Source organism: Eriocheir sinensis, chromosome 33, assembly GCF_024679095.1.
Source record: "Eriocheir sinensis breed Jianghai 21 chromosome 33, ASM2467909v1, whole genome shotgun sequence".
NCBI lineage: Eukaryota > Metazoa > Arthropoda > Malacostraca > Decapoda > Varunidae > Eriocheir > Eriocheir sinensis.
Genome location: NC_066541.1, coordinates 4,830,906 through 4,856,135, shown reverse-complemented (window position 1 = coordinate 4,856,135; position 25,230 = coordinate 4,830,906). Strand labels below are relative to the sequence as shown.

Sequence of the window (25,230 nt, the reverse complement as noted above, 5' to 3'; positions counted from 1 at the left end):
TTTAAGTGTACTTTATTTGTTTTTATCTGATTTTCGAAATGTGCTGTGGCCTACTCCTGCCCCTTCCTTCCATTCCTTTACTCCTCCTCATCCTTCCCATCATCCTTGTCCTTCTTCTCCTCATTTTTCTTCTCCTCCTCCTCCTCCTCCAACTCTCCTCCTCCACCTCTCCTCCTCCACCTCCAACTCTCCTCTTCTTCCTCCAACATCTCCTCCAACTCTCCTCCTCCTCCTCCTCCTCCAACTTTCCTCCTCATCGTTCTCCTCCTCCTCCTCCTCCTCCTCCAATTCCTCCTCCTCCTCCAACTCCTCCTCCTCCTCCTCCTCCTCCTCCTCCTCCTCCTCCTCCTCCTCCTCCCACAACTCTTCCAATCCCTCCTCCTCCTCCTCCTCCTCCTGTAATAAGTAGTAAATATTCAAAGTATCAGAACATGCACCCTCAGCCTCCTGTGTCCATTCCTTGTGGTGTTACTGTCAGGTTCGTGAGGACTGGCAGAAGTGTGTCTGTTTACGCAGGAATATGAAGACACGTAGCTTTTATGTGCTGTGTTCCTTGAGGTAAACGGAACATTCTGCCAGTACATGCCACAACTGCTAGTCATCAGCAGGTGTGTGCACAAGTGTGGGTGTGGGGTCATGTCCCTCCATTGACTCAAAGTAAGCAAGTAGCTCCTATACATGTAGCTCAGTCGTTACGTTGGCCTCATTTGGTCCTTGATGTCAACACCTGCTACCTTTAATATACTGGGAGTTTTATTAGTTTCTTTTTGATGACTTACATAACAGCAAGACTTCCTTTAACTTATGATTTAGTGTTGTAAACCTTCAGTAAGCTGGTGTATGACTCACTTCACTTTCTCAACTAGAACTGTAGATATTTAGTTTAGTATGGACATGCATTCAAGCTACTTCTTAGTCGTGTGATGTATGAACCTTTGACAAGTTTTCTTAGGAGACTTTTAGAGTTTCGAGTGTGAGAAGATAGATATTACAACCTTAACCCTGCATCCTACTACCACTGACCTACCACTGACCTCCTCTGTGAAGTCACCCACTCTTAGGGGCTCATAGGCATACAGTTCTCCTCACCTTTCTGATGACCATGACTAAAGGAACACCAGTGATGCATCCCCTCACTGGCTGCTCTCCTGGTGCCGTGTGTCATCAGTAAAGTGGCTCAGGAGAAGCACACATAGATGACTTGTCATTGTTGTCTAGGATGTTCTGCTGATGCTTTTTTTTTATTGCTGTTGATGCTGCTTTCAACTCCGTGTGTAGTGGAATGAGTGTTGTTTTTAGCCATTTTAATGTTATAGTAAGTAGAAGGCTGGTTCATATCATAGTGAATAGTTAATAGCAGCTATGATAATTATATTCCACTTACTGTCATCATTTTTGTTTTTATATAATGAGAATGGCTCTGGTAAAATGTGTTGTCATATTGTTGATTTTGTTGTTTTAATTCCATAGCTTTAATTATTTTGTTACTTCCTGTGTTGGGATTGAGTTTTAGTTCTTACTGGTTTATAATGATTATTTTAAATGTTTGTTTTACCCTTGAGTTTTAGTTTCTCATGCACCAACATTCATGCATGGAGGAGCTTTGCATGTCCCGCACTCATGGAAATGTTTCTCTGTCTGTGTTGTGGTGTGTGGTGCAGCCAGTTCCTCCAGGACTTCCATGGGACCTCTGCCCTGGGACACTTTGAACCCTCCCCAATATACCCTGATGGTTCCCTTTCCCAGCTCAAGTCCTATCCCAGGTAGGTCCTTCACCCGCCCAGCCCCTCACACTCACTCCATCCATCATGTTGTTGTAGTTTCTCTAAAAGATGATTGTTGAAATTTCTTGCATACTATTTGCCCTTGGCTTAGTCTGAGTTTTTAGTAGATCTATGGAAGGAAATTAAGGGCCAGAGCCACAGTCCTGCACAGTGCCACTGTAAACACCAAACCAAACTATACAATCCTTAATGGTCATTTTTTTTCCTTCTTATTTTACGTTTCACCTGTGGCACCAGTAAACTTTCTTGGTGGGCCCTGGTGGTTGGCCCCAGCCTGTTATGGCTCAGGCAAGTGTTTTTAGTGGCGCCATCTTGCTTAGCCAATGACACCGCCCCTCAGAGTTCACCTTTGATCTTCACCCGAGACTAAATGTATTTCCTGTATGGTTTCCTGGAATTCCTAAGCTTCCATGTAAACACCAGACACCATATGAGGTGCCTAGAACATAAAGGGTGACCTAGCCAAAGTTATGATTTGAAAAACACATGCGATCCATAGCCAGCCAGCCATGCAGGGACCAGGGAAGCTTGATTTGTCTTTCCTTAGTTACCTGCTATTTTCAGTAACAAAGAAGCAAACTCACTATCAGCTATAGAAAAAAATTTCATGCTTCTGGTGCTTCCAAAAATCCCGTTTTCTTCTGGTGGCGAGTACGCCTTTTCTGAGTGCCTCGTTTGATTTCCTGTTTAGTCATCTCTAATTTATTGGCTCCTAAATAAACACCAATCACTTTAATTTCCAGTACAGTTTCCTCTGTTTTGTTAGTCTATATAAACACCAAGTACTGTATAATTTTTGTAGTCTTTGGTATTTGGTTTTGGAGCTTACAAACCCCACTGTGTTTAACTGTGGAGCCATCCCTTAGATGTGCTTAGTGCTTTCCTGATTGATTTACTGCCTCAGCTTGCAAAATTAAATTGTTTTGTCAGTGCTTCATTCAGTGAATTAATTCATTGCTTATTCTGTCATCACATGTCATAGGATTCTTATTCATATAACTTGTTTTGGTTAAGATCAGTAATTTTAAGTCATGATTTATCCTGTTGTTGATATCACTGTTGTTTTTTGTTTAATATTCAGAGGGACATCCCTAGGTAAAGTTCTGTAGTTTTAAGGTTTATCCTTTAGTTGATATTACTGGTGTCATTGGTTTTTCACTCAGCGGACATTATTGGTAAAGTTCAGTAATATCAAGTGTCATTTTTTAGTTTACATCACTGTTGTTGTTGGTTTGTTTCTCATGAGGACATCTCTTGGTAGAGTTCGTTAATTTCATGCGTCATCCTGTAGTTTATATCACTTGTTGCTGTATATCTCACAAGGACATCTGTTAGCAAAGTTCAGTAATATCATTCTATTCTGTAGTTGACATCACTGTTGTTAGTTAATCACTCAAGGACATTTATTGTTAAATTTCATTGATATCAAGTGTCATTCTATACTTGATAAGATCCAAGACTATTTTAAAAGTAAAGAAAGTCACTCGTAAGCCTTTATATGTGTTTGAGAGGAGGGAAGAGGTCTTGTATCTCCTTCCTGTGTATGAGCCAGAACACCCTTCACCACCATTCCCTCTGCCTTCTCACCTGACTGCTGCCGCCTCAGACTCCAGCTGACCTCACCTACTGTCATCAAGGTCACTTCCTCCTGTGTCTTTTTGGACTGACTCCCTTAAGTGCCTTATTTGAATGACTCCATTTTTGCCTTGAGTGCCTGTAGTCTTCCCCTGCTCCGTGTGAGTGTGTGTACGTGTGTGTGAGTGTATGTGTGTGTGTGTGTGTGGCTTATGCTATCTCGTATGGCTGCTGTGCTGTCCCTGTTTGGCTTTTGTCATGGTGTTGTTGGTGCTTTTATACATTTCAAAGTAGTAAAAAGTCCTAGCTATGGGCTTACATATCTTTATCATGCCCCTTAAGAGGGATGTGTGTGATGATTTTAACTAGGTGTCAGCAGAGGTTAGATGAATCCTGCAGCTTCTTAGGGTGTTCGAGAGGAACTCATGTAGAAAACTAGTTGTTCACTTAATGTAGATAGATGTTCCTGTAGGCTGGGTGTGAATAGAATAACTGAAGGATGTTTACAAGAAAACCTCACTACTGCTATCATGGCTTCTTCATCTTATAATCTTGTTCTCAGAATGAAACAAAAGTTATCCTTTTGTGTTTAGCCAGTATTTGTTCAGTTTATAATGTGTCACTTGTTACTTCTCTTGATAAATAATTTACCCATCCATGAAGGACTTTTGTTGTGTTGACATGTTAAAAAGTGGGGTTTTGCTGGACACAGTAGCACAAAGATGGAAAATGAAGAAAGAAATGAGTTTCCACCAAAGTCAGATGTAAGTAAATAGATGGTTGTGTGGGATGGATAGACACAAACCACCCAAGAGTATGAATAGGCGGATGGAAGGTTAGTCTAAATAATAGAAAGGCAGTGTTGTAATCCACAAGGAAAGACTGTGTTGCCAAGGAGCTAGAGTAACCATTAACTGAATAGTTCTGTATGGTGATAAAATAGAGGCTTATTAAAATTATCAGGCTAGGTATTTTTAAGTGTTTGGGCAGTCTGTAAGTACATTGTATACCCTCAAAAAAGCTAAAAACTAACCATTGTTTTGAGGCCCCATAGAGGACACATGAATGAGCCTTCCTGTTGTTGCAGCGGGGAGCTGAGTGGGGTGCCGTCTGTGGCTGATGATGCCGTGAGTGAGGCAGCGCAGCGCATGACCCCGTTACACTTTGGGAGGCCTCACATCTGTGCTAAGTTCACACCCACGGGCCAGATGGTGCTGGTGCTGCCCAAGGACCCGAGGGATGGAGAGAAGGCAGTGGTGCAGCTGAGGGATGTGCAGAAGATGCTGTGCGTGGACCCGGCCGAGACCAGGGCCATCATGCAGATGAAGAACTACCCCGGCCCACTGACCCTGTAAGTTGCCTGCCATCACCTTAATCTTATACTCAGTCAATTTTTTAATGGGAGAAGGCATCATAGAATGTCAAAAGAACTGTCCAGAAAGTCTTCATTGATCTCATTCCTCTTGACTTATGAGCATGCCCTACATAATTTCTTTAGTGCTACCAATAGCAAGATTCAGAAAGCCTACGTATGACTCCTCCATGTACAGGTCTGACACCCACAAGGACGTGGTAATGAGGCACTGTGAGCACAAGGCAGCCGAGGCGGCGAAGAGCCTCACCCTGCCGGACAAGGAGTCTGTCACGCTGATCTGGGAGTACCTTGCCCTCCTGGTGAAGCAGAATGGCAAGCTTTTTGGAAGTGACATCGCTGGTCTGCTGCTGAAGGGGCGGGAAGTGGGCCCTCCTGCCACCCACCCAGCCACCCACACTGAGGAGCCCCCAGAGGATGAGCCTACAGACAACAGCCCCCAGGATGAAGGAATAGACCTGCCCTCACAGCCCCCAGCACCTCCCCCAGCCAGAGATGAAACAGCCCTCCTCAAGAAGTTCACCGAATACCTCTGTTTGGGGCGCAAGAAGGAGGCAGTGGATTATGCCATCCAGGAGGGCCTGTGGGGCCACGCGCTGGTCCTGGCCTACAAGATGGATTCCACCACACATGCGCGGGTGCTGGCGGCCTTCATTAGTCACATTCCCCACACTGATGTGGTCCTCACACTCCTCCAGCAACTCTCAGGGAAGAAGCCAGAGATTACCAAGGTGAGGACCATCATGGAACAGCCACTAGCCTCTAACTTTGCTAACACATTGTATCCTGGTAGAGAGACAGTTTTCTTAATAGGTCAAATACATTCTTCATTTTGTCTTTTCACACATTTTATGAAATCTTAGCCAGACTCCATTTTGAACATATTTGAACAGATTTCTTTGTGTTGCTCAATTATGATAAAAGTTGAAGTATATTATCTAAGTTGCTTTGGTAATCACATTTTCCATGCTTCAAGCCAATCATCATGCTATTGACATAAGGCAGCCTAATGAACCCTTGTCTTCCACAGAACTACAGTCCTGAGCAGTGGGGTGACTGGCGCCAGCACCTGGCAGTCATGGTCTCCAACCCCACCGGTGCCACCCACAAAGACCGTGCCTCCATCGTGTTGCTGGGAGACGCTCTGGCGGCGCGGGGACAGCTGCATGCTGCACACTTCTGCTACCTGGTGGCCGGGATGGAATGGGGGTCCTACGCCTGCAAGGACTCCAAACTGGTGCTGATTGGAGCCTCAAACAACCTACCCTTCCAGGTGCTGAGAGTCTTTTGTGTGTGTATGTGGCAGCAACTTATAGTTTAATTCTGTGAGCGTTATGTTGTGGATTTCTTTTGCTTAAGCCTCACATGCCGGGTTTTCATAAATAAAACATTTTCCCTGTTATGTTCTCTGGTCTTAGGTTATAATACAAGAGCCTTCCAGACTCATTTATGCTAATCATTAAAATCCAGTTTCCTCTACAGGTGCCGTGCACAACTTGTCAAGTTCAAGCACAGGCGGAGCTCTGGAGGGCCAAGAAAACAAACCACTCTTCTTCTTTTGACCTGTTCTGCTTTGTATCGCTTCCTCCTCCTTTTGTGGCATGCTGGGGTGCGGAACTAAATGGAACATGGTTCCCGATAAGTCATTCTCCAGACTTCCAGCTGTGGACAAGATAAAGGGACTGAAAGGAGGGAAAATAACATGAGAATGCTGAGGGCAGTGGATGGCCAACCTGTCAACTCATCAAGTGGCTGGCCAATCTGCCGACAGGTTGGCCAGCCACTGCCCTCAATACTCTCATGTTATTTTCTCACCTTTCAGCCCCTGTCTCCTGTCCACAGCTGGTAGTCTGTCGTAAGACTTATCGTGGAACTTGTTCCATTTATTTATGCACCCCACCATTCCACAAAAGGATGGCACTTAGGCAAAAAGGCAGTCTTTCGGTATCAACGGAGGAGAGTGATGTGGTTTGTTACCCTGGGTTGGCTCCAGAGCCCCGTTTCGATGTGTGAACAGTTACTCTCGGGCACGGCACCTATACATCACTGGGATGCTGTTTCTTTAGCAGAACATGTTAGAGTAAAAATAATTAGTGCTTAGAGTGAGCTAATTTATCATTGAGCTAGTTTATCATTGATACTTCCCTGTAACACCTATGCTTCATTGTTTAGAGTGATGGTAACACTAAAACGACTTCTCTCACCACCACCACAGGCATTTGCCACCGTTGAGGCCATACAGTGTACTGAGGTGTACGAGTTTGCCCGCTCCCTGGACGCCAACAACAGCCCCTCGCTAGACACCTTCCAATCCTACAAACTGGTCTATGCCCTCAGGCTGACTGAGTGTGGCTTCCCTGCTGAGGCCTTAAGGTAAAATCCTCTTGTTTCTTGTTGCCCTGTTTGTCTCTCCTATTTCTCTTATTGTCTTCTTGATAAGCATGGGCCCAGAGTCTTACCTGACCATTTTCTCTCCACAGGTACTGTGAGGTAATCAGCCAGGCTGTGGAGAAGAACCCTACAACATACAAGGTGGAGTTCCTCTCACAGGTTTATGAATTGGCCTGCCGCCTCAAGTACCATGACCTGCACTACCAGATGTACCAAGGAGAGGTGTCTGAGATCCCAGATCCCCAGTGGCTCAGCAATGTGAGGGACGTCCTGGATGCAGCACGTCAGCGAGAACACCAGCAAATGATGGAGCATCAGGACACAGGGACACAGGACACGCACTCATACATGTACCAGCAGGACCAGGGGACAGAGAGTCTCAATCAAACAATTGCAGCAGATCCAAGTTACTCCGTGGCGGACACTACTCAAAACCATGTCCCCCACGTGGACCCACACAGTATGAGCTACAGTGTTCCTGGGGGCCAGTCATATCAGCAGGTGGACCCAGCATACACCAGCCAGGCCTCCCCTGATGTGCTGGATAGCTCCCACTACACTAGTAGCCCCCACTCCCCTAGTAAGGCCCCAGAGGCTGCTTCCATGAACCCAGGCCATCCACATGGGGGAATGGCCCCTCCTCAGGTGGGCATGCTTTTTTCAGTGTCACTCTCTTGTGTATGTAGTTGTGATTATCTCACATTTGTTTTGTTTTGTTTGGATAGTTCTTGTTTCAGAAAGAATCCATTGTTAAGCTATAATTATTTTACATATTATTCAGCAGTACTACAGTACAAAACCTAATTCACCTGATTTACAAATGTGGTGTACTTGTTTATAGGCAAGTTTCAGTATTAATGATTTGCTCATTACCACACACAGGAGGAGGGACCCTCGGCTGTGGAGACCCCCATGATGTCCCAGCCCTCCCCTGAGCACTCCCACTACCCCCAGGACACCACCGGCTACCAGGCCTCCTACCAGCAGCATGAGCCCTACCTCCAACCCTCCAGCCAGACACCCAACGGCTATGGTTAGTATGCAGCCTCAGGGACACACAGGACAGGCCTCATGTTCTTTCACAAACTGTAGATTGTTCAAGCAATGCAGTTTTTTATGTTAATGGAAGCCTAGCCTTATGATATATTTACTTCACTGATAACTTGCAACCCTTTTTGGCACACTTAATTCTTATATACATGATATGTAAATGAGCCTTGGAGTGATACACTGGGCAGGTATGATATAGTGTGGGAATGCTCATGTTATCACCATCATCCTCATCAGCCATTATTATTCCACTGTGCTACAAAGGCCTTTCATAATGTTCTACACATCTTTCTGATGTTAGTTTATAACATCCTGCTCTGGTAAAGGCTCTAGATTCTTCCCCCCATCTGGTCCTGTGTCTTCCCTGACTTCTGCAATTCATGGGTTGCCACTCGGCCACTTTTGTTCTTCTTTGATCTGTTCTGCTCATGATTTTTTATTTTATTTTATTTTATTTTATTTTTTTGCCTATGGCACTGGTAGGCTCTTGATGGGGCCTGATAGTCAGCCCCAGCCCGTTGTGGCACAGGCAAGTGTTTATGGTGGTGCCATCTTCCTTGGCTCATTCTGCCCCCCAGAGCTCATCTTTGACCCTCTCTTTTTGAGAAAGAATCTAGAGTCCGGGTTAATAGGTGGTCTTCAGGACAGAATGTGGGTAGTCTTAGTCCACTTGGCAGTGACCGAAAAATCCCAGCTTGTGGCAGCGAGTGGGACGTTAACTCATGTCTTTTTGGATGCGATGCTGGCACACTAGCCACTCAGCCACCGCCTACTTGGCACAAGTCCATTTCTTATTTTTAATCACCATTAATAGACTCTCATGTTGGCATTAACTAGTCTTAACCTCCTGTCTTATGGTAGAATATTGTCTTTGTAATGGAATTTTTTTTTTCTTTTTTTTTCTTACATCTGGCCTATAGCACTGGTAGACTATTACAGTGGGGCCTGATGGTTGGCCCGAGCCTGACATGGCGCAGGCAAATGTTTATAGTGGCGCCATTATTATTGGCTCATGCTGCCCCCCGGAACTCATTCTTGAATCCACTTGCGCTGCCCAGCGTCTTCTAGAGTCCGGGTTGATAGGTGGTCTTCAGGACAGCATGTGGGTAGTCTTAGGCCACTCGGTGGTGACTGAAAAATCCCAGGTGGTTAGCGGTGGATTCGAACCTGCATCATGGACAGCGCGGCGGAATGCAGGGCTGGCACGCTAACCACTCAACCACCGCTGCTTTTACTTTGTATGTGGTCTCTGAGAGTTTCTATAACAAGCTAATTGATAAGCTCTTCCTCAGAAGATACAAAATACAAGGTGTTCTTTGTATGCCAAAACAGATCAAGGGAGTGGTGGAGGGGAGCAGCAGCAGCAGCAGCAGCAGCAGCAGCAGCAGCAGCAGAGCATGAGCACCACCACCACACTCAGCCAGCCCAGCAGTCAGGGTGGCTACCCAGGCTACCAGCAGCAGCAACAACAGCAGCAGCCCTACCAGCCCTGGGGCCAGCCACAGCCCACAGAGGGAGGGGGAGCACCACCCCAGCCTGATGCCCTCCCCTCCAGGTCCCCAGAGCCCTCAGCACCACAGGCACACCGGACGCCTGAGGAGGAGGCTTACTGGGCAGAAATGTCAAATAAAAAGGTAGGAGAAATTAAATAGGGTAGGTTTTATTATTTATCTAAAAATGATAAAACCTGGAATGATATGAAGTCTTTTTGGATAAGCTACCAGAGCATACGTTTACTGTATACATGAATTTTCTTTCCACAGTTGTCGCATTTATTCTTTTTAGTTTTTCCGTCCTGTTTGGGATTGGTTATCTGTGAGGAATTGCAGTGTTCATGTACATTTTTTGCTTCAGTGAACTGCTGAGTTGCCATGCATTTGCTTTTCTTTTTCTTGACTGTCTTGATGCTGTAAGTGGAAAATATGATGATCATTTCTTCTGCTTAGTTGGTATTCTGTAATGATAAGTGATGAATATACTTTTGATGATAAGTCAGTTACAAGGCCCATTATTGCACAAGAAGTAGCCTAAAGCTCTTGAGACATAGTGAAGGTCATGCTTTAACTCTTGCCTTAGCCTGCAGTACTTGACATAGAGCTAAGTTGTGTGGAGGTGAAGTCAGTTGGTGATCTGAACCAGTGACCGCTTTGTCCTGTGGGTCGTAGGAAAGCAGTGACACCCCGAAGGTGGGCAAGGGGCATGGCCAGGCCCACTCCCTCAGGCAGCATGAGAGTAAGACAAAGAGAGTGTCCTTCAAGCCTCAGGCAAGTCTTCTGCAGGAGAGAAAACAAACGCTGCCCACAAGGGACAAGATAGACCTGGGCGTCAGTCTCCCGCAGACATTCACCACTAATCCCACTAACAGTGTTGCCTCACTCATGTCACTTAGACACTCATATGACACTGAGAAACGCCTCACACGTAGCATTGAAATGGTGGCCTCCCTCCCTGCCAACCACCCCGACCGCATCATTCCCTTCTCCTGCATCCCACGCACCTTCCCTCCACCCAAGCCCAGCAACCAACAGAGGCTAAAAGTCCCATCCAATCCTCTTGTCTTTGGCGGGTCCTTCCCCATAGATGACCCCATATCACCACGGCAGTTTGGGTTTGGTAATGGGGGCAAGGTCCAGGACAGTCTTTTGACTGCCCCGCGCACCTACCAGGTGGACACACTGTGCTGTGAGGCACCAAACCTCTGTGACGAACACGCCAAGTTGGGCCGTGATACTGAAGCGGCACGGGCGGCAGCACGGTGGGAGGCAGCGCTGAGCATTGCATCACGTCAAGAGGAGGAGGAGGAGGAGGATGAGGAAGAGGAGGATGGGGATGATGAGGATGAGGGTAATCACAAGAGTTCACCTGATAACCATTTCACCTCTGCCGCCTCCAACCTCACCACATCCACTGCTGCCACTACCACCACTACCTGCCAGCTGCCCTCACCCTCCCTTGCCTCTCCTGGTGTCTGTATGAACTGTAGTTGCTCCTGCCCTCGCCCCTGCCACCCTGCTCCCCGTCAGCCAGTGCTCACCTACCCTGTCGATGGGCAGCTAGAAGGGGGCCTCATCCCCCTCACTGATGATGATTATGACTACCAGGAGGACGAAGAGGAGTACGATGAGTTTGGAGGAGACGTGTATGAGTACGAGGAAGACTATGAGGAGGAGGAGGTCTACGAGGATGAGGCGCTGGTCATGGTGGACGGGGCTCACCGCCAGCCTGCTGCCAACTTCCAACTCAGACACCGCCATCGGTCTGCTCCCGTTGATGTCTCGTCCTCACCAACACCAGACACCAACACCACTGCCACCACCACTCCTGCTGCCAGCAGGAGTGACACTCTTGCCTCGGTGGAGATCATGCAACCCAACACATCCACCACTCCATTATCCTCTCCTCCTCCTCTTCTTTCTCTCCCTCCTCCTGCTCCTCTGCTGTTACAACCACCACCCACACAACCACCACCACCACCACCAGCGACGCTAGTGGGGGGTGCGTTCCATCCATCCTCGCCCCCTAACTGTCTGGCACCTCAGGTACTAATGGGCCTTGCACTCGGCACACTTCACTTGTCACTGACCCCATGAGTTCATTCTTTTGCCGTGCTTCCGTTGTGTTGCGTTGTTGTTATTGTTATTATTGAAGAGGTTCCTTTGGTGAGTCTCCTTCCCTCAGTTTGGTTTATATTGTTTTATTTTACCCCACATGTCCGCCATGCTTGTTTATTTACCTTTAGTTTTACCATTTTCTAGAAGTTTGTAGTGTGATTTTGTTCACTGATTGGCATACTTTAGCATGTTTTAGGCATTTTGTAGGATTGTTTTATGCTTGGTCTTAGAAGTTTTGTTGAAATGTGTTTTAGGATATAAGTGAACATAATTTACATCCTATAATATTAATGAACAATACCATAGCTTTCTTTATGAATAACCAAATTTTGAATGTGCATTGGTGACATAAAGTGTAGAAATTGTGAGTTATTTTATAAGGTAGTGATTCAACCCCACCAACACCACTCTACCCTGCAGAGTGGAGGTGCCAGCAGCAACAGCAACAAGGAGCCATCGCTGAAAGAGACCAAGGCGGAGGAGGACAAGATGAGTGCAGGAAAGGAGAGTAAGGGTGCCAATGCCAAGGGAGGGTGGTTCTCCAGTCTGCTGGGATGGAAGAGCTCCACCCCACAGGCTGTCCTCCCTGATGACAAGAACCCCAAGGTGAGCCTCAGGCCCAGGCCACTCCTCAGCCTAGAAGGGGGCATCATCCCTTTTGGCTGACTCTTGGCCTGCCTCCTCTTACCATATTACAAGAAAATGTAGTATATTTTTATAACTTAATATTCTACTTCATATTGTTAATTGTTGCTATGTAATTTGAGGGCATTGAAAAATTTTACACTTAAAATTTTGTTGTATATTGAACACTTATATATGCTTTTTATATCTCATTGATCAAATTTGACACTCCTTTGATTACTTTTTTTTCTTTTTGGAAGCAGCACTTAGTGGGCTTCTTTGTGCCCTTGAGCTGCTCACTTTACTGGAGAGAAAAAATATGAGGTTAAGATTTCCTTTTCCCAATTTCACATTTTTTGTTGAATTGAAAAGAGGCCATGCAGTAAAGTTTCCTACCTTCTAAGCCAAAGCATACACTAGGCACATACAAAATTAAGTGGCTGGATATACTCACACTCCAGATTGTGTGGGACAAGGACAAGAAGACTTGGATCAACACAGATGGCTCAGAGGAGACCACCACTGCTGTTGGTCCACCTCCAAAACTTCCTCCAGCCATCAGGACCCCGCCGCCCTCTGTTGCCAGAAGTGGGAATCGCAGTGAGTATATCCTTCATTTAGCATCGTGTTAATCGCAGTATCATAATTCTTCCACATTATCTTCGGTGACCTCCCATCTGTCATTCGTTAACTTATTCCTGTTGGAGACAAGTTGACAGGATCATAAATTTTCTTATAATTGTTTTTGGCATATGCCCTGAGCCTTAACTGATGATAAGCATCTTATGTGTCAAGATAAATACTCATGTTGTTCTCTGTTTCTGTTTCAGTGTCCCGTTACGTTGACCCTATGAAAGACAAAGCCGGAGGGACAGCAGGAGGCACACAACCTGCCCCCATGCTTCCCCTCATGCCCATGCCCTCTGTGTCTCCCTCCCTCATGATGCCCCAGCCCATGCAGCCCTCACAGGACAGTGCAGAGGCAAGCAACAACCCTTCCCAGCCCCAGCCGCAGCCCCCACTCCAGCCTCAGCCCCTCCAGCAGCCCTCAGTCCCTGCCCCTGCCCCTGCCCCTGAGATGGCTCAGGTAAGGGTCTGGTCCAGGTGTCAGTCCAGCATGTAAAGGCTTGGTTGGGACCAGTTAGTTGGGTTTAAGAATAGATCAATAGTTTGTGTGAACTAATGTTAACTTCCTTTTTTATCTGTCTTTTTGTCTTCATGGGTGTAAGGGCTACAGGTTTTATTGTTTAGTGGTGTTGAGCTTCAGAAACACATCATGCACAACCTGGTCCTAGAACTTTATACATCCAGGTTGTTTATTGTCAACATGGCTTGGGTGTTCAAACTATGAGTCTTGTGGTATCTGCAACATCAGGTATATGTATGGGAAGCAAAGGGAGTTATTGAACTTACTTTTGTGCTTCCTTAAAAAAGAAGGGACTGATATCTTCAAAGTTTTCTTTTGATATGATCTTAACTGGTGTTTTAGAGGAAAGTGAATATATCACTGTGTAGTGTCAAGATTCCTCCCTTAATCATGTTCACCTGAGAAAATATACTGACTAACATTTTTAGAGTTTGGAAACTTTGCTGTGTAATGTGGTGAGGGTTACAAGATGTCTTTTGGGCTCCTCTCTCATGGTGTCCACGAAAGGTTTACCTGCTACAAAGAACACTTCCACCTCTTAACCAGAATAGGGGAGGAATGTGGTGTCTCGGCACATTTTCTTGCTTTACACCCAGCCTCCTCAGCACATGCTCTGCTTTGTGACATTTATATTCTTTCTGCCATTTACAAGCATCAGCATAACCAGTTCAATGTGCATGTGTTGGATGATCTGGAGGCCTGACAAATTTTCCTGCAGATTTTATTACCAGTTGCAGCATAATTCAAGGGAGGGAGTGTTCCTGTAAAGTTTACTAAGTGTTATTGTTATTTTTTTCATAGCTGTCCGTTCCTAGTTTCGTGTTTAATGAGGATGAAGATGATGAGGAATATGAGGACTGTAGTGGAGCTGAGAGTTTCATAGGTAATGTTTTTAGTAGGCAGAGAATGTAATGTGTGCATCTGTAGGGGCTTGAACAGCCCTGCTCTCCTGCTGCCACCTTGGGTAGAATGTTTAATGTTGAGTGCGTACATTGCTTAGTGTGTAGTGGTGGTAGGGTCGGTAAATGTAAACATATGCTGGTGGAGTACTTTACTGATTACATCTTGTGCAAAGGTCAGTTTTCAGTACAGATTATTGTTTCCAATATGTATTGCTTGTAATTAGATTTTGGTGAATTAGTAATTATTCCTTATGCCACATTCTGTGTTGAATCAGCAGACAGGATAACTTTATCATTTTGGTTTGCTTTATTTACTTTCACTGATGTTTGGGTCGTCCCTAACCAAGTATGAGTCAGTCATGCTTGGTTCAAGCTGGGCGTGTAACCCATGAAACAAAGATGCCAGTCATGCAAGATTATCAGAGAAGTGTCCTTGTAAAACAGAACTTTGACCACTCATCATTTCAAGTAGAACCAAAATGTTGGGCTGCCAAGTTATCATCTGTTGATTTGTCATGGAATGATTTCCAGGCTGTCTAGCTTAATTTGTTATAGCATTTGAAATAACCCCAAAGTAATTAGTCATTGCTGAGTTTAAATTATTATAAGACTTAGCTTTTAAGTTTTGTAAGACTAACATCCACAATCACCATCATGACATTGAGTTTAATTTCATAGATGAGGCGCTCGCGATATATATCAGAAAGCTCCATTGATTTAGAGGATGACTGGCCACCCGCCAAAACTGAGGTAAAGCCCTGTAACCTCTGAGGGAGCCCAGGGAGCTAAAGGTCAAGGTCATCATAGCTGGCCCTTCCTGTGTGTGTGTGTGTGTGTGTGTGTGTGTGTGTGTGTGTGTGTGTGTGTGCCTGCAAGAAACGGACTGTGTGCTTTCCAAGACCTGTAAGTGTTTGTCAGTCACGTGTGTAATGAGGTTTGATGGTTAAAGGTGAGCATTGAGACTTTCAGAATCTTTGGACACTTTCTCAATCCTGCCTGCTATATATCCGAGTGTTCTATTGTGCTTATTAAGATATGGCCAAAACATCTCTTTACTTTGTTTTGGTTTACATTCTGCCTTGCTTCATGTATCTTAGTTTGTCCCTGCACCACCTCTTGTTTTATTTATTGCTTTATCTTCCCTGGTTGTGCATGCATACACAGTGTGTGGGTGTGGGTGTGGGTGGGTGGGTGGGTGGGTGGGTGCATGTGCTTGGGTGTAGGTGGATGTGTGAGTGGAAGTGGGTGGGTGCGTGCAAATGTGTGTGGATGCATGTGCTGGTGTGAGTGTATATGGGTGTGCATGAGAGAATGAGAGAGTGGGAGAGAGATTCTTGAATTTTCTGTGCAGATGACTTGTGTTTGATGCTTTTTAATTCATTAGTTGCTCAAGTTTGGTTAAAGAAAACAGGACCAAAACTGAATAACTCACTGTATACATAAACCATTCCCTTCCTTTTGCTCTTACCCAAACAAGTCTAGCCTATGATGAGTGACCTTTAGCTCTGTACCTCCCATGTTGCTGGGGAAGGGGGTGTCTCCTGGCCCCAGCCTTTATGTGGGGCTCTGCTCATGGTTCTTTGATCAGGGGCACATGGGGAGGGTGTGGTGTGTGCTGAACCAGTTACTTGAGTTCATTCACTAGAGTTCATTCACTTGACTCCTGCAAGTCCTGCCTACAGTCATTGCTCAGAACAGGTTTGTAACACAAGTCATCAGTACCCAAGCAAAGGTGTCTGGGTATGTATGGGTGGACCTTGTAGGATGCCTCTCATGTGAATGAACTCTACTTATATCCCTTCAGTATTTATCTGCCAAGACATTATCCATGGAAGTGATGTCAACATGCCGGTAAAAAAATCCCATGAAAATCAAGAACAGTCACAAGTGTTTATTAGAGTGGCTTAACTCTTTCATTGCATATCCTTTATATTCCATATACCGTATTTTACGGCATATAATGCACTCCGGTGTATACCGCACACCCTAAACTTTAAGATAACAATTTTGGACAAAAATATTCAGTACTTAAAATGCTAAAAAATATGTATGGTTAAGCAAGACTGATGATGTACAGTTTCCCGAAATTTTTGTTAATCCCTAAAGGGTGGGGGTGTACCATGAAATCGGTTCTCCCCGTACGGTAATGTTTTGACGTTCTCCCAAAAATTGGTCACTTTCTATTATCATTTTCACAGCTCTACCTAAGCCTGTAGCTTTAAATTTATGAGCATTCGCTTAATCCATCTTTCCTCTTTGGAAATATTTGATGTCACTGTCTTCACCACTAAAGCCCCGTTCACACTGTGCCAACTCTGGGCCACGACAACCCAGTGACTTTTGCATTTGACAAGTTGGCTCCCATGCTCCAAAAATGGGGAGAGATTTATTTGGCATCTTTTCATCGGCTAGCGTGATTGCCGACTGTCTGGGACATTCAACCAACTAGATGGCAGCATGTCTGCGACACACTGCCAACTAATCTCAAGATGAGTCAACGGTCATTTTTGAAATGGTGCCATGTCCATGACAAGCACGAATCTGCCGACCTATTGGCTGACAGTCGCAAACGGTCTTGATGACAGTCTTGCAGATTGTCTGTCAACTGGTTGGCCGACCAGCTGACCAACAGTTGTAAGGAGTTGGCCGACGGTCTTCACAACTGTCTTGGTGGCGACCTTGCCGACCGTCGCCGAATTCTACCCAAAATTTTAAAAGGATATTTTGGCTGTAGACATCTTAAGGCGAGAGTCCGGGTAGGAATGGTGTTGCCATATCTCTAGTAAATATGCATGAATCACTCTGATTTTTATGGTATGAAGTATTGAAAACATGTAGATCAATTTTAGACATTCAGCCCCATTCTAGCCTCCAGCCCCTTCCAAAACTTAAGAGTGTTATTCTGGCGTTATTATTGGCCCCACAACTCCTTTTTTTATGGCTAAAACACGTTATGATGTGCATTGTTTCTCCGTTGTTAGATATTTTTATTTTAACATTTTTTTTTTTTCAGATTTTTTTTTTTTTTATTGTTTTTGGCCAAGAAAATATTAATACTAAATGACAGCTCACATATATAAAAACAACTGCGACGGACATCAGATGAAAAAACATTCCTCTGCCTTTTAGTTTTTGTTTCATTGAAATCAAGCTAAAACTGGCTTCAAAATAGATTTTAGAAGGGGAATAGGCTAACTTACATTTTGAGATATGGGTCGATAAAGTTTATTGATCGATCTCACACCTGTTATAACACACTAGGAAGTGTTTTCAGGTATACTATTTGTTTTATATTGATTATCAACAATCTGATAATACAATCAGATGATTTTCTAAGCATATCAGGCTCCTAGTCCCCCCCCTGCCCTTCCTAAAGGCAAGGTATTGTCTCGTCAAGCGAAGGGTATCAGAGTTTCAGGAGCATGAGGCGGTGGTGGTGTTGGGTTCAACACGCTGTCTTTTTGCGTCCTTGCTTTTCTTCCAGGTGTCTCTCCTCTGCTTGATCTTTTTAGACACCCGTCCCATGGTTGAGAGCAGGCAAAAAGCAGGATACAGTGGGTAAATAATGTGCGGTGTAGCAGTATCAAGTATCAGCGAGTGAAAGGCGGGCGGCATCCATCCCCTTTCAGCTACACAGGCACTGATTTCATTATGTACAGTGCCCAGCCATCAGCCCACGCTCTCACACTCACCCAGGATTGCCAGACTTTCCTAGAAATCAATAGATGTATGCCAACTTTGCTGGATTTTCTTATATAAATGTTTTAGTACGACTTTCTACAAATAACAAAACATCTGTAGTGTGGGTATGGGGGTGGGGGGAACCACTTATAACTTAGGAACCATTGGGAATTTTACCGAAAACCTTCGGAGGCATACTCATAAAGGGTTCGCCATGACCCACGAACAATTTCAGATTTTAAATTTTTTTATCGATTTTTTTTTTCGGCCTGCTATCCATACGCTTGCCTTAATAGCAGTCTTAAGGTCCTGGGGTATATAGGCTGTGATAGGCCGAGACTCTGCTGTATCTACTTCTAGGGTTGCCACCCGTTCCTTAAGATACGGACTCACTCTGTGTTTGAGAATGAAATGTAGCGTTCCATTTTGAACCAATACGGAATGCCATTTGTTCCGTATTTTGTTATCTGAATGGTCAAGCAGATAAAATTCAGTAACTTAAAACTGTAGTGAGCGCATTTTTCAGTTAATCACAAAACCAGTCCGTAAAATTTCTCAAGGTTTGTCCTAAAATACGTGTAAAATACGCAACGTAATGTCACTCCCCCCTCCCTCTTGCCTCCATCAGCAGCATAGTCTTTGCACCAGCAGCGTGCAGTGGCTGTCACTCATTGCATGCTCGAGAAATTTTAGGGTTGCCACTCGTTCCTTTAAATATGGATCATTCCGTATTGGAGAGTGAGATGTTGCATTCCACATTTTTCTGACCTCAGGGTGGCAACCCTAGTTGTGTCATTCAACACAAGAGAGAGGCAGCACGAGTGCGTGTGTGCTGTGCTGGCTCCCAAATTTGTGCCAATGAAACAACCATGCCCAGAAGTTGTGTTTGTGATTGCAAAATGAAAATATAAATTTCCTGATGGCAGCAATATTAACCAATATTTCTGAGCCGACAGTCGTCATGAATGTCCTTCATTAGGCGAAGACTGTCGTCACGACAGTCCCTCATTATTCTTAAGTAGTCGGCACCGACGACTGTGCCGACAGGAAACTGTAAAAATTTGAAAAATGGCCCCGACAGTCGTCGTGACTGTCTCAAGACAAGCCAAGACTGTTGACGACAGTCTTGACAACTGTCCCCGACCTCCTTCAGACCTCAACTGGAAATGACAGTTGTTCCAGACCCTTGCCGACTCACTGAGAATGGCACGGAGAAGTCGTGTGGCAGCCTGGGAGTCACGATGACCCATAAAACCCCACGCAAACTTTAAAATTACGGCGGAATTTGTACCTTCGGCGTATACCACGCAGTGGTAACTTTCTGGCATTTTTTAAATGAAAAAGGTGCGCGTTATACGCTGCAAAATACGGTAGTCAAAAAAGCATTCAATTTGTATGTGCAATCAGTTTTGCTAGGAGGCAACAAGACCAATGTTGTTGGTTTCTTAACATCAAGGCAGTAATTTCCTTTGTTTGAGAATGTCTTGGCTGCTTACTTGCCTTGGGTTTTGTCTGGTGCACTTAGTATTAAACTTGTAAAGTGTGTGTGTGCTTGTGAAGAATTTTTTCAGGATTGACAATAACTATAAGCATATATATATATATATATATATATATATATATATATATATATATATATATATATATATATATATATATATATATAATGGGAACCCCCATTAGATTACACAACCATGCTCTTGCCTCTGGCTGACCCGCTGATTTTCCCCAAGTGTGATCACCTGCATCACAGTTCAAGTTCTGCTGCTACAGCTGCATGTTGCTGCAATATTTGGCCAACTCACTTGTATAAGCTTGGTCATTATGGTTAACACCATTAGTCAGCACTAATTATATAATTAACTTAGTTATATTCATCAAAACTATGGGAAACATATAATTAAGTAATTATGAAGTATAAGTGAAAGAACTTCTTAAATATTTAGATCACTTTACATATTAGTGGCATTTGCAGCTGTTGTTGAATCAGTACTGAAGTAATGCATTTTAGCCTATTCAAACAAGTCTTTTGAATATTATGGTGTAATCAGGTTATGGATGAAAGGCTATTTAAATGAAATATAAATATTTTTAACATCACATCCTCCTTCAGAGTGGTATTGATCACTATTTTCTGCTTTTTCTCATGAAATCCGTGGAACCACTGGTGGCAAGGGCATAGTCATTTGTCTTGTCAGGGACTTACAATGGCGCTATGATGGATAACAGATTTACTGAGACTTACTCCAATGTATTTTTTACTAAAACAAGTAGAATGGTTCGAGTTAATGATAAGAAAGCTTGTAGGGTAGTTGATAATTCTTAAAGCTGGGCTAACTCTAACTGCTATAAGAAAGAGCTCAATTGTAGGAAACACATATTAGAATACTTGGTGATGTGTAGGCCAGGCTCAGGAAGCAAATAATGACCTCAGCCATATCTCAGTGTACCTAGAAGAGCCACCAGAGTAGTGGATCTCAGCAGACTCAAGTGACAGTTTGGAATGTAGTTATTGATTAGATATAATCAACATAGTTATAGTAAGCTGTAGATTAGAAGGTAATGAACATTAGAAACAAGTAACAGTTATAGTCTGTATTTGCTAAAAGCTGATTGAGGAATGATGATTTGAAAACACATCTAAAGTTGGTGGAATTTTCTGTTAGTGAATAAAGAATGTACTCTTGCCTGATGTCTGAGTGTGGATGTTGAACTAAATCACTGATACAAATATTAGTAAATTAATTACATATTAGGTTTGAAATGCACTTTTTTTCACCTTAGCTTGGGGTTCATCTACTTAAAATGTGATTCTTTTGAAACTAAACAACAGTGTGTGAAATTAACACCCTTGCACAGCTTTGTTCTGGTGTTTGCTAAGCCTTCCCATGGAAAGTGATGCTAAATGGGTGATGATGTGAAGGTATGTTTGAGAGGGAGAGACATAGAGCTATATCCTTCCACTAAAAGAACACTTTTTCCTTGCTCCATAGGGGATGTTGAGTGAGGAGGGGGCAGGGGGTGCCGTGCCCATGATGGCACCGCCGATGGGTCAGCCTCAGTTCTTTGACCCCTCCCAGTTCAGGCCTCCCTCCAGCAGCCCTGCCAACCCTGCACGACGTGCCGGCCCCGGCAGGAGATCCTTCCCTGCCAACCGATAGAGGAGGGATGGCCCTTCCTTGCTCAGCAGGCCTTATTACTACTTTTTGTTTTACTGTGATCCATGTCTGTTTATTGTAGGTTTTATTTGACTTTTTCCTACCCAGATTATTTGAAATATTTATTGCATAGATGATAAAAAAAGTACATATGTGAATGGAAAACAATGAATCTGATAAAATGATGTATTGAGAGTTATCCTGTAGCATTATCTATATATATCAACATATGTGTATATGGAGGTGAGTGTGTATCATACATTGGAAAATTGAACTAGAATTTTAATTTAGAGGGACAAATGAAGAGAGAATACAATGTTTATTATTATTATTGTTATTATTATGAATATATTATTATTATTATTATTATTATTATTATTATTATTATTATTATTATTATTATTATTATTATTATTATTATTATTATTATTTTCAATGTTATTATCAATATTATTTTTGAGTTGTGATGAGGGTGTCAAGAAGGGAAGACATGACTCCTTGCTCAGTATCAGCTTGGCTCCGCCCTTCGGCAGGAAATAATGTGCACACCTCAGTCACCCCTCAGGCAAAGACACCGGCACCCAGCAAACATAAATACACAGGCCAATCGTAGCCTCTTAAATGCAGTAGACTTAACAGTGCAGAGTTCAGATAATGATGTTATTCCACATTGTAAAGTGTTTGGTTGTGGAGGAAGGGAACTGGCACTATTGCTTGTGATGGTTATGGCTTGAGGAATGTAAGGAAGCCAGATTGAGTGTGTTGGGCCTGTGTCAGGTCAGGTCAGGTCAGGTCAGGTATATCTATGTTGGTCGTCACCTTTCATTGTGTTGTGAGGCAGAGGGTGTGTTGTAGCTGCGTCTCCTGACCCTAGTGAACCTCCTGTAAAGCAATGAATTCATGTAATCTGCTGTGTTTGGGAGAAAGTTCAGGTCATTATGTATACTGAGCTGTTTTTAATTAATTTTTATTTAGTAACAGTTCTAGTTAAGAGAGAGAACCACACATCACACCCTCAGAGCCCTCAATCACTTTTTTTGTTCCTTGTTAAAATCAGTAGTTTTACCTACTTCATTTACTTTCTGTTCAAATAGTTTAGTAGTGATAGGAAGATACAAGTTCCACAGTGCAATTTTATAATATATTGTTACACAGAAATGTATGTAAGGGAAGATCTTAGTTTTCATCACTTGACGTCAGGGTTGGTGAAAGGTTTTCAAGAGCCGATGCAAATGCAATGCTTGTGCTGTAATTAATTGCATTCATGTTGCATTTTAATGAGGGTGCAGATATCATTAGTGTCCTTCAAGTTATCAGACTGAAAAGTCTTACCTAGGATGAAAGGGAAGTGTAAAGTTTGTTGGGACACTATTTTCATTGTGTTGGTCCATTGCTGTGCTGCAAACCTGTCACAAAGAGGGGTGGTTTTGCTCCTGCCCCTTGTGGGTGCAGACCTGTCTCTCCCCAGCAACAGTTCCTGATGGTATTGATGAAAATGTGAAATGATGAGAAAAGTAGGTGCTGATGAAGCAAAAAAAAATTGGCTTATATCTATGCAACTCATCACTGAAAGTTTATTGAGATTTTTTCATGGAATGCATTCTTAACTTTTGTTGTGTTCATCATGATGCCTTTTTTTTTCCTACCATGGCTTCCTGGGAACATGGAAGGTTGTTGCAGCTGAAAGAAAGTGAGGCAATAGTGTGTGATATTTTGGCAATGGATGGCTGCTGCTGCTGCTGCCACCACTGCTGCAGGAGGGCAGGTGTGAGGTGCTTCTCCTTGGGTGGGGGAGACTTTCATATTTTATACATAAAAAATAAAGTTATCCTTAAAGTAACTTCAGACGAGTTTTATAATATGGGATTCGTGATACTAGTTTATCGTGAGTTCCTGTGGCGTAATGAGTGGCGTGCTGTGAGGCAGGCCGCACCACAGTGACCACACCCCTCACATACCTGTAAGCCACCCACTCAGCACCCTCTGTAGCTTGGGTTGACACTGTTATCGCCCCCACCCGACCCCATTATACTCCCATTCAAAGAGACTATAGGACTGTCCCGTAAATGTATAAACTCTCACAGGAGCCAGAAGTGTACCTTGATGATTCTGGTGAGGACCTGGGGAGCACCGGCTGGGAAGCTGGTGCTGAAGAGTAGGTCGGCCGTGTACCGTTCATTTCCCCTGTGCGTGTAGCCTCTTGAGTTGTTTGCATACATAGACCAGCTTGGGCCAGTGTGCTTCCTCTCCTCACAGTAGTTATTAAAGGTTGGTATGGGTATATTTAATATGTTTTGTGTACATATTGATATATTAAAGTATAGATGGTTCCCTTCATACTTCAGACTATTAATATCCTGATGATTAGTATTTTTATTCATTGGAACATTACTGCTTCCAACTATGAATATGCTTCAACATGACACTCAGTTGATTGCTGACAAATACTGGTAAATAGATGTGGAGATAGCTGAATACTCCATTGTTCAGCTGCAGTTTTTACAAGATTACTTCATGGGCTATATGTACCATAAGCTTTGGAAGTGCTCAGGCTTTCAAATATATAATACCCAAGTGATTTGTAAGTTGTTTTGGTACTCATGAAATGGATACTAATCTATAACACCTTGCAGATGTCACACGGTTTATGTAATCTTTGTTCCGCTGGTTCAAAATGTTACCGCCTCAAAAAGGTCGTCAGCAGCCCCTCTTGATGCACTCATATCACAGGCCATGTTGATTACCAAGAGGCCATATTCCAATAGTGGCTAAGCATGAGACACTTTCCAATGGACATATTTCTCATTTATAATTAACTTATCAGGGTTCACTGGCCGCTGGCTCTCAGATGGCAGGTTAGGAAAGGTGTGCATGTTTGATACAGGTGTGCTGAGTTACAGCGGATGGCCGGTATGGTAGTGAAAGAGGGGCTGCGTGTGCCTGTGTTTGAAAGGCGCGGCGAAAGGGATAGCCTATACATATACATGGCGTCCAAATCACACATTTCGGCGCTTCAGCTCAACTCTTTGACAAGGCTCGTGCAAGTTATGAGGCGGTTTCATGGCCTTAGTGATAGTGTAACAAAACCTCTTCACCCCAAGCGTCAAAATACCTCGAGAATGAATAATCTGCAGCGTGGCAATGAGAAATATGAGCAGGGAGGACCCGAAGCGTTTGTGAGTACGGGTCTGAACCAACAGTGAACACATTAGAAGCAAAGTGTGTGGGCAAAGTGCTCAGTGCAGGGTGAAGTGTATAAGTGTACACAGCGAAGTAACTAAGTGTGTGTAGTGAACTAAGTGTGCGTAGTGAAGTATCTAAGTGTAAAGAAGTACCAATGAGGACCTAAGAAGCGATACAAAGCGGAACAGGTCAAAAGAAGAGTGGAGGAACTCTGACGGGAGGCCCAACGCAAAGATAGTGGTCCACATTTTTGAACATATCGGCGCCTCAGTTGGTCTGTTAGAAAAGCCTCTCATGCTGGGATTTCCATGGACTGTTTTGTGATACTGGTGATAATTTTACACGACTTCTGCATTTTGAATGGAAAAAAACACCCATGAAAACCCAGTTACTAATCTTTTCTGGCCATGGGAAATAGTCGTAATGGGCGCCCGAGATGTTTAAAAAATCTGGCTCGAGTATTTAGCCCGTTGCTTTAGCCTCCCCCGCCCTAGAGAAGACGTCCTCGACCTGACTAACACTGAGACACACCGTCAGGGCACACGCAGGTCACCTTTCCTCGTGCTGAGAAGTGGACAACCCTCGCCCTTGCTGTGACACTTCTTTGTATGATGAGTAAGACCACGCCTACTCCTCCTACATATTAACCGTATCATTTATTATGGTGACGAATGAACTCCACGTGGTTTCCCTACATTACAGGGCATAGGTAAGTAAGGCTTGAACTTTTTGAAGCTTCTCAGTTTTATTTG

At 43.9% G+C, this 25,230-nt stretch overlaps 1 protein-coding gene across 7 annotated transcripts in view; it reads left to right on the top strand.

Moving 5' to 3' along the window:
* Nucleotides 1-23,634, top strand: part of LOC127006599 (protein transport protein Sec16A-like) — a 57,948-nt gene extending 34,314 nt beyond the window's left edge. For 2 of the 7 annotated variants that reach the window (XM_050876682.1, XM_050876681.1), the window contains 14 exons: nucleotides 1,662-1,763; nucleotides 4,447-4,710; nucleotides 4,910-5,462; nucleotides 5,762-6,004; nucleotides 6,947-7,104; nucleotides 7,212-7,767; nucleotides 8,005-8,155; nucleotides 9,505-9,806; nucleotides 11,274-11,711; nucleotides 12,204-12,389; nucleotides 12,869-13,007; nucleotides 13,238-13,494; nucleotides 15,135-15,206; nucleotides 21,131-23,634. In XM_050876682.1, coding sequence (XP_050732639.1) covers nucleotides 1,662-1,763; nucleotides 4,447-4,710; nucleotides 4,910-5,462; nucleotides 5,762-6,004; nucleotides 6,947-7,104; nucleotides 7,212-7,767; nucleotides 8,005-8,155; nucleotides 9,505-9,806; nucleotides 11,274-11,711; nucleotides 12,204-12,389; nucleotides 12,869-13,007; nucleotides 13,238-13,494; nucleotides 15,135-15,206; nucleotides 21,131-21,298 — 3,589 coding nt within the window. In that variant the 3' untranslated portion in view covers nucleotides 21,299-23,634. Of the gene's footprint in view, nucleotides 1-1,661; nucleotides 1,764-4,446; nucleotides 4,711-4,909; nucleotides 5,463-5,761; nucleotides 6,005-6,946; nucleotides 7,105-7,211; nucleotides 7,768-8,004; nucleotides 8,156-9,504; nucleotides 9,807-10,337; nucleotides 10,437-11,273; nucleotides 11,712-12,203; nucleotides 12,390-12,868; nucleotides 13,008-13,237; nucleotides 13,495-15,134; nucleotides 15,207-21,130 lie in introns of all 7 variants that reach the window. The other 5 variants (XM_050876685.1, XM_050876684.1, XM_050876686.1 and 2 more) reach the window with 4 other exon arrangements.
* Nucleotides 23,635-25,230: the final 1,596 nt, after the last annotated feature.